This window comes from Vespula vulgaris, chromosome 23, assembly GCF_905475345.1.
Source record: "Vespula vulgaris chromosome 23, iyVesVulg1.1, whole genome shotgun sequence".
NCBI classification, from domain to species: Eukaryota; Metazoa; Arthropoda; class Insecta; order Hymenoptera; family Vespidae; genus Vespula; species Vespula vulgaris.
This window is the reverse complement of record NC_066608.1, coordinates 1,363,676-1,378,847: the sequence shown is the minus strand read 5'-3', so window position 1 is coordinate 1,378,847 and position 15,172 is coordinate 1,363,676. Positions and strand designations below refer to the sequence as shown.

Genomic DNA, 15,172 nt, shown 5'->3' with positions numbered 1-15,172 from the left:
TACCCTCCCTGCATATAATAAGAATTATATGCGGAGAGGTTCTATTAACTTTCGTGTAAAAATTTTACGATGATCCGTCCCCCGATCACCCAACCTGAAACAGAAAAAGCATAACAGACGAAAAGATAAACATGTACAAATTACATGCAAAATTATATGCAAAAAGACATTTATATTCAATGACTTCTCTGTGATAATATAATTTCACCATGATAGATCCCTCGATGATCTAACCTGAAACATAAAAGAGAAAAAGGAGAAAAGAATAATATAATAAATATAAATGCATATAATTAATAGGTATATATAGGATTAATAAAAATCTATAGTGAACCTAAATGTATATAATTAATAGAAATGAAAAATAATTCAATAAATAAACTTTACGATGATCGATCCCACGACGATTCATCTTTCCATCATTTAATGTGAAATAGAAAAAGAGTTAAAGAAGAAGAAGAAAAAAGAAAAGAGAAGAAAAGGAAAAGAGAAAAAGAGCATTAAAAGATGCCGAAACGGCAGCCCGTCAAAAGGCCCACACCCGAGGCTAACAATTAATAAAAGTTAATAAAAATGATTCATATAGTAAATAAAAGTATATAATTAATGTAATTATAAAAATATACAATTATTAAAATTGTATAAGTAATAAAATTAAATAAGGATAAATACAAACATAAGTACGATGGAAAAGTTTACTGTACGTTCTCTTAGAAAATTAATTGAAAATTTTGTTATATTCAAATTTATTTATCTGTGGAAATATAACTAACACTTTAAAATGTAATCAATTTAACGTTTAATTGAAGTTAAACAAACATGAGTAAAAATATAGAAATATGCAGCCATTCGCCCGGTAATACTTGCGTTTTATAAGTATGTGCATAATTTAGTTACGGACTTTAAATATAATTACGACATAGATTTCGATATATCGCAAGTATTACCGACCCAGGTCCCACCGCTTGGAGGTTGCTGCATCTGGGGACCCACGAGCTAACGGGGACTCTACTCTCTAAGATCCGCGAGACCGGCGTGAACAAATAATCGCCGCACAAATAAAACGAAGTCCTCGGTAGGACTTTTAATCGCGCTCGGACACTCACGTGAGTGTCCGAATGACTCTACTGCAAAATACGCATTACCGGCGTAATCTTATCTCTATATTAAGCAAATGAAACTAAGTCCACGGTAGGACACTTAATTCGCGCCCGAACACTCACGTGGTGTTAGTACAACGGTAGCTCTACTCTAAAATACGCGTTCCCGGTGTTCGCGAGGCAACATGAGCGAACAGAGACATCAAGTCCGCAACGGTATCCTACTGGGGATAACGTTGAGGCCGTCAGCCTCGGATGCCCACATCCCACCTTTAAGCACGACCGTCCGTGCCTTTCGTATTTCGAACAATAAAACGAAGTCCACGGTAGGACTTTAATCGCGCCCGAACATCCACGTGAGTGCTAGAATAACGGTGACTCTACTCTAATTCGCGGTCCCGCGGGGTTGCATACACCTCACCATGGACTCAGGTGACTATAGATATAAGGTGGGTCAGTCAACGGACTGAACATCCTTACAAATAGCCATATACCATCCTCCTCAGTAGCACATAGACCGTCTCACTCTACAGTCATCCGATGACCGTATCACGACCGGTCATTCGTTCGTTTTTAGCAATCAAACGAAGTCCATTATCGTAGGACTTTTAATCGCGCCCGGGAACACCACGCCTGTGCCCGCCGACACACGCGCAAATGTTCTTTCTATCTTACCCGTATTCGCGTCTAACAATCGAATATGGAACAAACCATTCGACGATACATTGGACCTGCGCCGATGTATCGAAATCCGTGAAAAAGAGAAAGAAAGAAAAAGAAAGCCGGAACGTGCGCGCATGTGAGAACCATAGAACTCGGCAGAAAAGAAAGATAAGAATATGTGCAAGATGCAATGAAACACGTGCACGAACGTGTGAAAAAGATGAAATTGAAGAAACGATTGGCATAGAACATCGCTAAACTCGACCAAAACCAGAGTATGAAAATCCAGCTGAGTTTTTTGGTAGCGAAAGAAGGATACCCGCACAGAAGCCCACGCCCATGAGCCCCTCCCATGGGTCCCACCCGATAGAAACAGTGATAATTAATTTTGAACAATTATCTCAATTATTATAGAGCTAACAATTTCAAAGTATAGGAATCACTGTGACTTTACCAATGAATATACGGAAAGTGTAAGAAAGAATATAATATGTACGTCCTGCGATGTTCAATTTGGAATTACATAGAAGAAATTTTAGACAAGCCTTAGAGAACGCAGCCATTCGCTCGGCAATACTTGCACACCATAAGATATTGATGAAACACAAGTACTTCCGACCCAGGTCCCACCGCGTGGAGGTTGCTGCAGTTGGAGACCCACGGTCTAACGGGGTCTCTACTCTGAAATTCGCGTGACCGGTGTGTTCAAATGATCGACGTTCTATAAAACGAAGTCCCCGGCAGGACTTTTAATCGCGCCCGAACACTCCCGGGAGTGTTATAATAACGGTGACTCTAGTCTAAATTCGCGTTCGCGGCGTCCACGCACAACCGAGAATTCAGGCGGCTAACTGGAGGAGGGTCAGTCCACTCTTACGGATAGCAAACCATTTTACTCGGCAGCACATAAACCGACACACGACCAGTCATAAATTCGTTTTAGCAATCAAACGGAGTCCTTTATCGTAGGACTTCTAATCGCGCCCGAGAACATCACGCATATGCCCGCCGACACACGCGCGAGTGTTCTTCCTATCCTACCCGTATTCCGCGCGGATATAGCGAAATTCGCGAAGAAGAGGAAAAGAAGAAGAGAAAGAAAAGAAAAGGAGAAGAAAATGAGAAGAGAAGAAAGCCAGACCGTGCGCACACGCGAAATGGATGAAGTAGAAAAGAAAAGAAAGAAAAGAATATCCGTAAGAAGCAATGGAACACATGCATGCGTGGAAAAGATGAAATTGGGAAGAAAAGATGAACATAGAAGATCGATACACCCGACGAAAACCAGAGTACAAAAATCCAGCTTGATTTTTCGATGCAGAAAGAAGGAAACCCGCACAGAAGCCCACGCCCATGAGCCCCACTCATGGGACCCACCCGATAAAAACCATAATAACTAATCTCGATTAATTATTATAATATAGAGCTATGCGTTTCAACGAATAGAAATGACTGTAAACTCATTGCTGAATATACGAAAGATGTAAGAAGCAATGTGAAATATATTTTGGAATTACTTAGAAAAGATCTTGGAAAAATCTTAAAATTTGCAGCCATTTGCTCGGAAATACTTGCACCTTATAAGATTTCGATAAACAACAAGTACTGCCGACCCAGGTCCCACCGCGTGGAGGTTGCTGCAAGTGGGGACCCACGGACTAACGGTGACTCTACTTTTTACTACTATTACTACTATCAAGAAGACAAAGCAACGGGGCGACCTCCACTCCCGACGAATTCAAGCCTCCAAACGCTAAAATTGCAGCCCCATGCGTCTCCGCATTTGGGAACCGACTTACGCATAGCTCAACTATCCAACATCGGAAGCTTCGATCACCACTTGAGCACGACCGGTCGTGCTTTCGCGACAAACGCCGGCACCCAAAACTGAATCCTACCGCACTCACAAATACTTGCGCGAGTATCCCGGAAACACTCACGCGAGTATGTTGAGTACGTTGGAGCCAAGTTTGGACTTAATCGCGCCCGAGAACACCAACGTCTATGCCAGCCGACGTAAACGAGTGTCCTTCTATCTTACCCGAACGGGAGAAAAGAAATCTTTCTACGCCTGAGGTAGAAAGATTCTTTAAACACCCGTATGAAAATCTAAATCCCTCCATGGTCCTTGGGCGATGAACGCGTGTCGGCCGTCACGCGAGTGAGTACTTTCCCTATCATTCGCGTACGGAAGCATGGAAATACCCTCCCTGCATATAACAGAGATTATATGCAGGGAGGTTCCATGAACTCCCGTGCGAGAATCCCACGATGATCCGTCCCTCGATCACCTAACCTGAAACAGAAAAAGAATAAAAGAAGAAAAGATAAACATGTAAAAATTACATGCAAAACTATATGCAAAAAGCCATCTATATTCAATAATTTCCCTGTAAAAATATAATTTCTCCATGGTAGATCCCTCGGTGATCTAACCTGAAACAGAAAAGAGAAAAAGCAGAAAAGAATAATATAATAAATAGAAATATATATAACAGAAATAAATATAATAAATAGAAATGCATAAATGAATAAATGCATATAATTAATAAGAAGTATAGGAATATATAGCATTATGAAAAATTTAGAGTGAATCTAAATGTATATAATTAATAGAAAAGAATAGTAATTCAATAAATAAATGTCACGATGATGGGTCTCACGATGATTCATCTTTCCATCATTTCATCAGAAACAGAGAAAGAGTTAAAGAAGAAGAAAAGAAAAGACAAGACATGGATATAATAAAAAAAAAGAAAAGAAAATGAGAAAAAGAGCCCTAAAAGATGCCGAGACGGCAGCCCGCCTAAAGGCCCACACCCAAAGGCCCCTCCCAAGGGTCCCACCCGAGACTAACAATTAATAAATGTTAATAATAGTGATTCATATATTATGTAAAAGTATATAATTAATGTAATTATCAAAAGTATACAATTATTAAGGAATATAAGTAATAAAAGTAAGTCGGGATAAATACGAACGATAGCTAACATAAGTGGGATAGAAAAGTTTTCTGTGCGTTCTCTTAGAAAATTAATTAAAAATTTTGTTATATTGAAATTTATTTATCTGTCGAAATAAAACTATCAATTTATAATGTAATCAATTTAACGTTTAATTGAACTTAGACAGACGAGAGATACTGTAAAAATATAGAAATATGCAGCCATTCGCCCGGTAATACTTGCGTTTTATAATTATATGTGTAATTTAGTTAAAGATTTTAAATATAATTAAGACACAGATTCTGATATATCGCAAGTATTACCGACCCAGGTCCCACCGCTAGGAGGTAGCTGCATGTGGGGACCCACGGGCTAACGGGGACTCTACTCTAATATTCGCGTGACCGGCGTGATCAAATAAACGGCGTTCAATAAAACGAAGTCCCCGGTAGGACTTTTAATCGCGCCCGAACACTCCCGGGAGTGTTATAATAACGGTGACTCTACTCTAAGTTCGCGTTCGCGGCGTCCACGTACCAACCGAGAATTCAGGCGGCTAACTGGAGGAGGGTCAGTCCACGCTTACGGATAGCAGATCCATACCACTCGGCAGCACACGAACCGACACACGACCGGTCATTATTCGGTTTAGCAATCAAACGATTTCATTATCGCGCCCGAGAACACCACGCATGTGCCCGCCGACACAGGCGTGAGTATTCTTCCTATTCTACCCGTATTCGCGTCTAGCAATCGATTATGAAACGAACCTTTCGACGATACATCGGACCTGCTCCGATTTATCGAAAACAACGAAGAAGAGAAAGAGGAAAAGAAAACCGGAACATGCGCGCACGTGAATATGATAGAGCTCAGAAGAATAGAAAGAATATTCGGAAATTATAATGAATACAGGCAAATGTGAAAACGATGAAATTGAAATAGAAAGATGGACATAGAAAAGAGAAGAAAAGAGAAAATGAATTCGACCGGTCAGAGTACGGAAATCGAGCTGGAATTTTCCGTACAGAAAGAAGGAGACCCGCACAGAAGCCCACGCCCATGAGCCCCTCCCATGGGTCCCACCCGAGAGAAACAATGATAATTAATTTTGAACTATTATCTCAATTATTATAGAGCTAACAATTTCAAAGTATAGGAATCACTGTGACTTTACCAATGTATATACGGAAAGTGTAAGAAAGAATATAATATCTACGTCCTGCGATGTTCAATTTGGAATTACATAGAAGAAATTTTAGACAAGCCTTAGAGAACGCAGCCATTCGCTCGGCAATACTTGCACACCATAAGATATTGATGAAACACAAGTACTTCCGACCCAGGTCCCACCGCGTGGAGGTTGCTGCAGTTGGAGACCCACGGACTAACGGGGTCTCTACTCTGAAATTCGCGTGACCGGTGTGTTCAAATGATCGACGTTCTATAAAACGAAGTCCCCGGTAGGACTTTTAATCGCGCCCGAACACTCCCGTGAGTGTTAGAATAACGGTGACTCTATTCTACATCCGCGTTCCCGACGTCCATGTACTAACCAAGATTTCAGGCAGCTAACTGGAGGAGGGTCAGTCCACGCTTACGGATAGCAAACCATACTACTCGGCAGCACATAAACCGACACACGACCAGTCATAAATTCGTTTTAGCAATCAAACGTAGTCCATTACCGTAGGACTTTTATTCGCGCCCGAGAACACCACGTCTGTGCCCGCCGACGCAGGCGTGAGTGTTCTTCCTATCTTACCCGTATTCGCGTCTAGCAATCGAACATGAAACGAACCCTTCGACGATAGATCGGTCCTGCGCCGATATACCGAAAACCGCGAAGAAGAGAATGAGGAAAAAAAACGGAACATGCGCGCACGTGAATACGATAAAACTCCGAAGAATTGAAAGAAAGGATATCCGGAAGTTATAATGAAACACAGGCATGTGTGGAAACGATGAAATTAAAATAAAAGATGGACATAGAAAAGAGAGGAAAAGAGAAAATGAATTCGACCGATCAGAGAACGGAAATCGAGCTTGAATTTTCCGTACAGAAAGAAGGAGACCCGCACAGAAGCCCACGCCCAAGGGCCCATCCCAAGGGACCCACCCGAGAGAAACTATGATAATTATTCTCGAATAATTATTTCAATTATTACACAGCTGTGGCTTTCAATGAATAGAAATGACTGCGTACTTACTGCCGAATATACGGAAGGTGTAAGAAAGAATGTAGAACGTACGTACTTCGATATTCAATTTGGAATTACATAGAAGAAATTTTAGACAAGCCTTAGAGAACGCAGCCATTCGCTCGGCAATACTTGCACACCATAAGATCTGACGAAACGCAAGTACTTCCGACCCAGGTCCCACCGCGTGGAGGTTGCTGCAGTTGGAGACCCACGGTCTAACGGGGTCTCTACTCTGAAATTCGCGTGACCGGTGTGTTCAAATGATCGACGTTCTATAAAACGAAGTCCCCGGCAGGACTTTTAATCGCGCCCGAACACTCCCGGGAGTGTTATAATAACGGTGACTCTAGTCTAAATTCGCGTTCGCGGCGTCCACGCACAACCGAGAATTCAGGCGGCTAACTGGAGGAGGGTCAGTCCACACTTACGGATAGCAAACCATTTTACTCGGCAGCACATAAACCGACACACAACCAGTCATTTCGTTTTAGCAATCAAACGAAGTCCATTACCGAAGGACTTTTATTCGCGCCCGAGAACACCACGTCTGTGCCCGCCGACACAGGCGTAAGTGTGCTTTCTATCCTACCCGTATTCCGCGCGGATATATCGAGATTTGCGAAGAAGAAATGACAAGAGAAGAAAGCCAGAACGTGCGCACACGTGGAAAGGATGGAGCAGAAAAGAAAAGAAAGAAAAGAATATCCGTAAGATGTAATGGAACACATGCACGTGTGAAGAAGATGAAATTGGGAAGAAAAGATGAACATAAAAGATCGACGAAAACCAGTGTAGAAAAATCCAGCTCGATTTTTCGGTGCAGAAAGAAGGAGACCCGCACAGAAGCCCACGCCCATGAGCCCCACTCATGGGACCCACCCGAGAGAAACCATAATAATTCATCTCGAATAATTATTACATTAGGGAGCTATGCATTTTAATGAATAAGAATGAATGTGAACTTATTGCTGAAAATACGAAAGATTTATGAAACCATGCGAAATGTAACTTAGAATTACATAGAAAAGATTTTGGAAAAGATTTTGAAATGTGCAGCCATTCGCTCGGTAATACTTGTATTTTATAAGATTTCGACATAACGCAAGTATTACCGACCCAGGTCCCACCGCGTGGAGGTTGCTGCAAGTAGAGACCCGCGGACTAACGGGGACTCTACTCTAAAATCCACGATCCGAGATGCCTTTCCACTTCGGGAGCTTCAGATTTCTCAGCAAACTGGAGATGTGTAAAACCCCGCTTACAGATCGCTCCACCGTCCACACCGTCGGCTTCAGACATCTCGAGACACGACCGGTCGTGTCTAATTCGATTTCAAAATCAAAACGTAGTCCTCGGCAGGACTTTATCTCGCGTCCGCGAACACCCACGCATGTGCCGGCCGTCACACGCGTGAGTGTTTTACCTATCATTCGCGTACGGAAGCAAGGAGACATACCCTCCCTGCATATAATAAGAATTATATGCAGAGAGGTTCCATTAACTTCCGTGTAAAGATCCCACGATGATCAGTCACCTAATCTGAAACAGAAAAAAAAATAATAGTAGTGCTAAATATAAGAACGAAGATTAAAAAGATAATAAAAATTAAATATAAAAGCAAATATTAAAAAGATAATAAAAAAATTAAAAAGTTAATAAAACATAAATATAAAAACAAAAATTAAAAAGTTAACAAAAGTTAAATACAAAAGCAAAAATTAAAAGTATAATAGAAATTAAATATAAGAACGAAAATTATATATAAAATTATATGCAAAAACTTCCCTGTAAAAATTTAATTACAGGATGATGGGTCCCTCGATGATCGGTCTCTCGATGATCGGTCCCTCGATGATCTAACCTGAAACAGAAAAAGTATGAAACAGAATGAGAAACAGATATAAAGAAAATAGGAAAAGAATAGACAGACAGAAAAAGGAAAAACGAAGGCAAAATTTGCGTATGTACGCATGAGAAAAATAGAATTCCGAACGTTGTGTGTAATTTGAAGATCGGTCCAGTTGATAAAAATATAAGGATATCGTAATTGAATTAGATTTTTCTTCAGTAAAAGAACGAAACCCGCCTAAGGCCCACACCCGAGGGCCCCTCCCAAGGGTCCCACCCGACAGAAGATAGAAGAGTTAATGAACAATTTAATCAACTGTTTAAAATAATTATTCAATCTACGATATGCAGCCATATGCTGGGTAATACTGGAATCCTGTTAGGTATCCTTCCTGTAAAAGTGAGACAAGAATATGCTATGTATTTCAATGTTCTTGTTTCATTCCCATGTGCACTTTCACTCAGTGTACTTTCAGTGGTCCTCACAATTGCCATATTTTATACGTTCCGAAATTATTACTTTATATTGAAACTTAATTTTATAAAAATAAAATTACGGATTTAATTGATCTTTAGAAAAACAGTATGGGAAAAATTTATCACTCGGCTTTAATGATAAAGATGTATAAAATACGTAAAACTTCTATTCGCAAACGCGTGGCACTGTGAGATGGGACACGGAATGAATAGATCTTCTTAGTTTCTGAAAATTAAATTATTATTATATAAGAGCATTCTGAGTGACAACATGGTATAATTAAAATATGACTAAGAGTTATTCTCGAAGTGTTCTGTCGAAACTTCGAAAATAACTCTATACTTTAATAGTTGCCCTCTTGAGCCACGATTTGTGGGGGCCTCTTCGGCATATAGCCTCTTCTTTGCTTCGTGCCCTAACAACTACTATAGAATATTTGTACTATCGTCAACTATCGCCAAGAAACTAGAACTATCTCTTATTCTAAAACATCGAAGGAAACTAACAAATCTAACGCAACTCTAAACCAATCCTGAAACGAAAAATCGAGAAAGCATCGGTAGAGAAACGAGAATTTATATATTAATTGCTGAAAATCCTAAGCTAAAAATAGATTAAATTGTTCTATGTTCTACGCGTTGTGATTTTACAAGTCTCTTTGTCTATTCTCTACTCTATTCTTTCAAAAGCAATGACTCTACTCTACTTTACTCTTTCAAAAGCAATGACTCTATTGAGACTTTTCTTTTATTAATGAAATTGATTAATCTTTATCTAAGAATGTAATGAAAAATCATTGGACGCTCCTTCTTACAAGCGATTATTCTAATTATTCGAAAATAAATTATACAATCTCGCTTGTAATCCAGAAACTATCCATCGCGAATGTCTTCTTGCTTACTTATTATTAAAATTCACGAATATCGCGATTTTTGTACCATACTCGCGGGACAAAGTCATTTAAAAATGCATTCATATATTTAAAATTTCAAATAATTATAGTTAACGCGTTTAAGCAAGAAGACTCTATCCTGATCTAATAAATAAATAAAAAAAAATAACGAACCATTCACGAGTAAATCTCCGAAGAAATTTACTCGTGGTCACTCATTACTCCTTTACTAATTAATTACAACCAATCACCCGTGCCGATTCGGACCTTTCGTCCTCGACATGATTGAGTGATCGGAGGAACTTAAAAATTAACTCACCACTTAAGAAGTTCTGCGACGGCTCCAAAACACTGGACCGCGATTTAGGTCGAAATTGAGGGTGGACGATTTGTAGTTGGTTGAAAATGAGGTAGGTCGACATCGAAGTTGGTCGAGATCCTCTTCAGTGATGCACTGACTCTAATACGCGGTAGTTGTTTATTAACGAACGGACACTGAATTTATTTCGCGAAACTCTACTATATATTATAATCACAGTCTGTGCGACTGTTAAAAAATCAAAAAACTACGCGAACAAACACTGACTCTAAGGACTGCATTGCACGCAGTCTATGCAAAAACACTTATGGTTTAAATCGCGAAACGCGAACGAACAAACACTGCTTCTACTTCGCGATAAATTTATTTTAGCGATACTAACACTCGATTACATCATTGTAACGCGCGCGTCTGCAACGAGGTTCTGAAACAAAAATACAAACGAAATAATTAGTATCATTGTTATAATGAAAACAAAATCATTCAACAAATATATGATAGAAAAATATACTTACATTAAGTCTTCGTTAATATTCGAATTCGGCATCCTGCGGAAATTTCTAAGTCCACTCGTGGAGGTAGATTTTCAAAGTCCCCCAAAGGTGAGAAAATTTCTAAGTCCACACATGGAGATAGATTTTTAAAGTTCCACAAAGGTGCGAAAATTTCTAAGTCCACACATGGAGATAGATTTTTAAAGTTCCACAAAGGTGCGAAAATTTCTAAGTCCACACATGGAGATAGATTTTTAAAGTTCCACAAAGGTGCGAAAATTTCTAAGTCCACACATGGAGATAGATTTTTAAAGTTCCACAAAGGTGCGAAAATTTCTAAGTCCACACATGGAGATAGATTTTTAAAGTTCCACAAAGGTGCGAAAATTTCTAATTCCACACATGGAGATAGATTTTTAAAGTTCCACAAAGGTGCGAAAATTTCTAAGTCCACACATGGAGATAGATTTTTAAAGTCCCCCAAAGGTGAGAAAATTTCTAAGTCCACACATGGAGATAGATTTTTAAAGTTCCACAAAGGTGCGAAAATTTCTAAGTCCACACATGGAGATAGATTTTTAAAGTTCCACAAAGGTGCGAAAATTTCTAAGTCCACACATGGAGATAGATTTTTAAAGTTCCACAAAGGTGCGAAAATTTCTAAGTCCACACATGGAGATAGATTTTTAAAGTTCCACAAAGGTGCGAAAATTTCTAAGTCCACACATGGAGATAGATATTTGAAGTTCCACAAAGGTGCGAAAATTTCTAATTCCACACATGGAGATAGATTTTTAAAGTTCCACAAAGGTGCGAAAATTTCTAAGTCCACACATGGAGATAGATTTTTAAAGTCCCCCAAAGGTGAGAAAATTTCTAAGTCCACACATGGAGATAGATTTTTAAAGTTCCACAAAGGTGCGAAAATTTCTAAGTCCACACATGGAGATAGATTTTTAAAGTTCCACAAAGGTGCGAAAATTTCTAAGTCCACACATGGAGATAGATTTTTAAAGTTCCACAAAGGTGCGAAAATTTCTAATTCCACACATGGAGATAGATTTTTAAAGTTCCACAAAGGTGCGAAAATTTCTAAGTCCACACATGGAGATAGATTTTTAAAGTCCCCCAAAGGTGAGAAAATTTCTAAGTCCACACATGGAGATAGATTTTTAAAGTTCCACAAAGGTGCGAAAATTTCTAAGTTCACTCGTCGAGGTCCAACGCACAACTGAACCACGATCTATAAAGATCGGCCAAAGACCCGACACTATTGTCGTCTTCCGAACCCCAGTATCCCCACCTCGCATTTAAATCCTGAATGAAATAAGCTGTTATGTATTTGAATAAACTGTTCGTTAATACTGGCAGGAATGGCATCTGCGCAAATTGCCATGTGCTCTCGTCGAATTCCAAAGCACAACTAACTGTTAAAGTCGGTGAGAGGTCCGATTTTGTTTTCAACTCACAAAGAAAATTATCCCCACTTCACAATGTAATTTTAAAAGAAAATATTTCTCCGTTATTAAAGAAACATTGAAATATGCAACTATTTGCCCGGTGTTATATGAGACCTTGACAACAGTTAAAGAAGAAGAGGAGAAAAAAAGGAAAAAAGAGAAAAAGTAAAGAAAGAAGAGAAAAATAGCACTGCAAAGATACTGAAACAGTAAATCGGCCAAAAGTTCCACCCGAGACATACAACAATTAAAAGTTCTCAAAAATAACAAATATAATAAATAAAAGTAAATATTTCGAATAATTAATAAAAGTATATAACTAATACAACTAATAAAAGTATATAATTAATAAAAGTAAATAAGAATAAGTAGGAATGATAATGAACATAAAGACGACAGAAAAGATTTCTGTGCGTTCTCTTAGAAAAATAATTAAAAATTTTGTTATATTCAAATTTATTTATCTGTGTATTAAGTACAACTAACAATTCAAAATGTAATCAATTTAACGGTTAATTGAACTTAGAGATGTTGTAAAAATAAAGAAATATGCAGCCATCCGCCCGGTAATACTTGCGTTTTATAATTACACGTATAATTTAGTTACAGACTTTAAATATAATTAAGACATAGATTTCGATATATCGCAAGTATTACCGACCCAGGTCCCACCGCTTGGAGGTTGCTGCATCTGGGGACCCACGAGCTAACGGGGACTCTACTCTCTAAGATCCGCGAGACCGGCGTGAACAAATAATCGCCGCACAAATAAAACGAAGTCCTCGGTAGGACTTTTAATCGCGCTCGGACACTCACGTGAGTGTCCGAATGACTCTACTGCAAAATACGCATTACCGGCGTAATCTTATCTCTATATTAAGCAAATGAAACTAAGTCCACGGTAGGACACTTAATTCGCGCCCGAACACTCACGTGGTGTTAGTACAACGGTAGCTCTACTCTAAAATACGCGTTCCCGGTGTTCGCGAGGCAACATGAGCGAACAGAGACATCAAGTCCGCAACGGTATCCTACTGGGGATAACGTTGAGGCCGTCAGCCTCGGATGCCCACATCCCACCTTTAAGCACGACCGTCCGTGCCTTTCGTATTTCGAACAATAAAACGAAGTCCACGGTAGGACTTTAATCGCGCCCGAACATCCACGTGAGTGCTAGAATAACGGTGACTCTACTCTAATTCGCGGTCCCGCGGGGTTGCATACACCTCACCATGGACTCAGGTGACTATAGATATAAGGTGGGTCAGTCAACGGACTGAACATCCTTACAAATAGCCATATACCATCCTCCTCAGTAGCACATAGACCGTCTCACTCTACAGTCATCCGATGACCGTATCACGACCGGTCATTCGTTCGTTTTTAGCAATCAAACGAAGTCCATTATCGTAGGACTTTTAATCGCGCCCGGGAACACCACGCCTGTGCCCGCCGACACACGCGCAAATGTTCTTTCTATCTTACCCGTATTCGCGTCTAACAATCGAATATGAAACAAACCATTCGACGATACATTGGACCTTCGCCGATGTATCGAAATCGGTGAAGAGGAGAAGAAGAGGAAGAGAAATAGAAGAAAAGGAAGCCGGAACGTGCGCGCATGTGAGAACCATAGAACTAGGAAGAAAAGAAAGAAAAGAATATCTGTAAGATGCAATGGAACACGTGCACGAACGTGTGGAAATGATGAAATGGGAAAGAAAAGATGGGCATAGAATATCGCTATACTCGACCAAAACCAGAGTACGAAAATCCAGCAGAATTTTTTGGTAGCGAAAGAAGGAGACCCGCACAGAAGCCCACGCCCATGAGCCCCTCCCATGGGTCCCACCCGATAGAAACAGTGATAATTAATTTTGAACAATTATCTCAATTATTATAGAGCTAACAATTTCAAAGTATAGGAATCACTGTGACTTTTCCAATGAATATACGGAAAGTGTAAGAAAGAATATAATATGTACGTCCTGCGATGTTCAATTTGGAATTACATAGAAGAAATTTTAGACAAGCCTTAGAGAACGCAGCCATTCGCTCGGCAATACTTGCACACCATAAGATATTGATGAAACACAAGTACTTCCGACCCAGGTCCCACCGCGTGGAGGTTGCTGCAGTTGGAGACCCACGGTCTAACGGGGTCTCTACTCTGAAATTCGCGTGACCGGTGTGTTCAAATGATCGACGTTCTATAAAACGAAGTCCCCGGCAGGACTTTTAATCGCGCCCGAACACTCCCGGGAGTGTTATAATAACGGTGACTCTAGTCTAAATTCGCGTTCGCGGCGTCCACGCACAACCGAGAATTCAGGCGGCTAACTGGAGGAGGGTCAGTCCACTCTTACGGATAGCAAACCATTTTAATCGGCAGCACATAAACCGACACACAACCAGTCATTTCGTTTTAGCAATCAAACGAAGTCCATTACCGAAGGACTTTTATTCGCGCCCGAGAACACCACGTCTGTGCCCGCCGACACAGGCGTAAGTGTGCTTTCTATCCTACCCGTATTCCGCGCGGATATATCGAGATTTGCGAAGAAGAAATGACAAGAGAAGAAAGCCAGAACGTGCGCACACGTGGAAAGGATGGAGCAGAAAAGAAAAGAAAGAAAAGAATATCCGTAAGATGTAATGGAACACATGCACGTGTGAAGAAGATGAAATTGGGAAGAAAAGATGAACATAAAAGATCGACGAAAACCAGTGTAGAAAAATCCAGCTCGATTTTTCGGTGCAGAAAGAAGG

General features: G+C 40.0%; 1 protein-coding gene across 1 annotated transcript; it reads left to right on the top strand.

Annotated features, from left to right (window-relative positions):
* The first annotated feature begins 9,115 nt into the window (after window positions 1–9,115).
* On the top strand, window positions 9,116–14,743 carry LOC127071902 (FMRFamide-related neuropeptides-like). Its single transcript, XM_051011712.1, has 5 exons — window positions 9,116–9,122; window positions 10,971–11,321; window positions 11,376–11,645; window positions 11,700–11,969; window positions 12,132–14,743. Exons 1-5 carry the CDS (start codon window positions 9,116–9,118, stop codon window positions 12,176–12,178), a joined length of 945 nt encoding a protein of 314 aa, XP_050867669.1. The 3' UTR covers window positions 12,179–14,743.
* The last annotated feature ends 429 nt before the right edge of the window (window positions 14,744–15,172 follow it).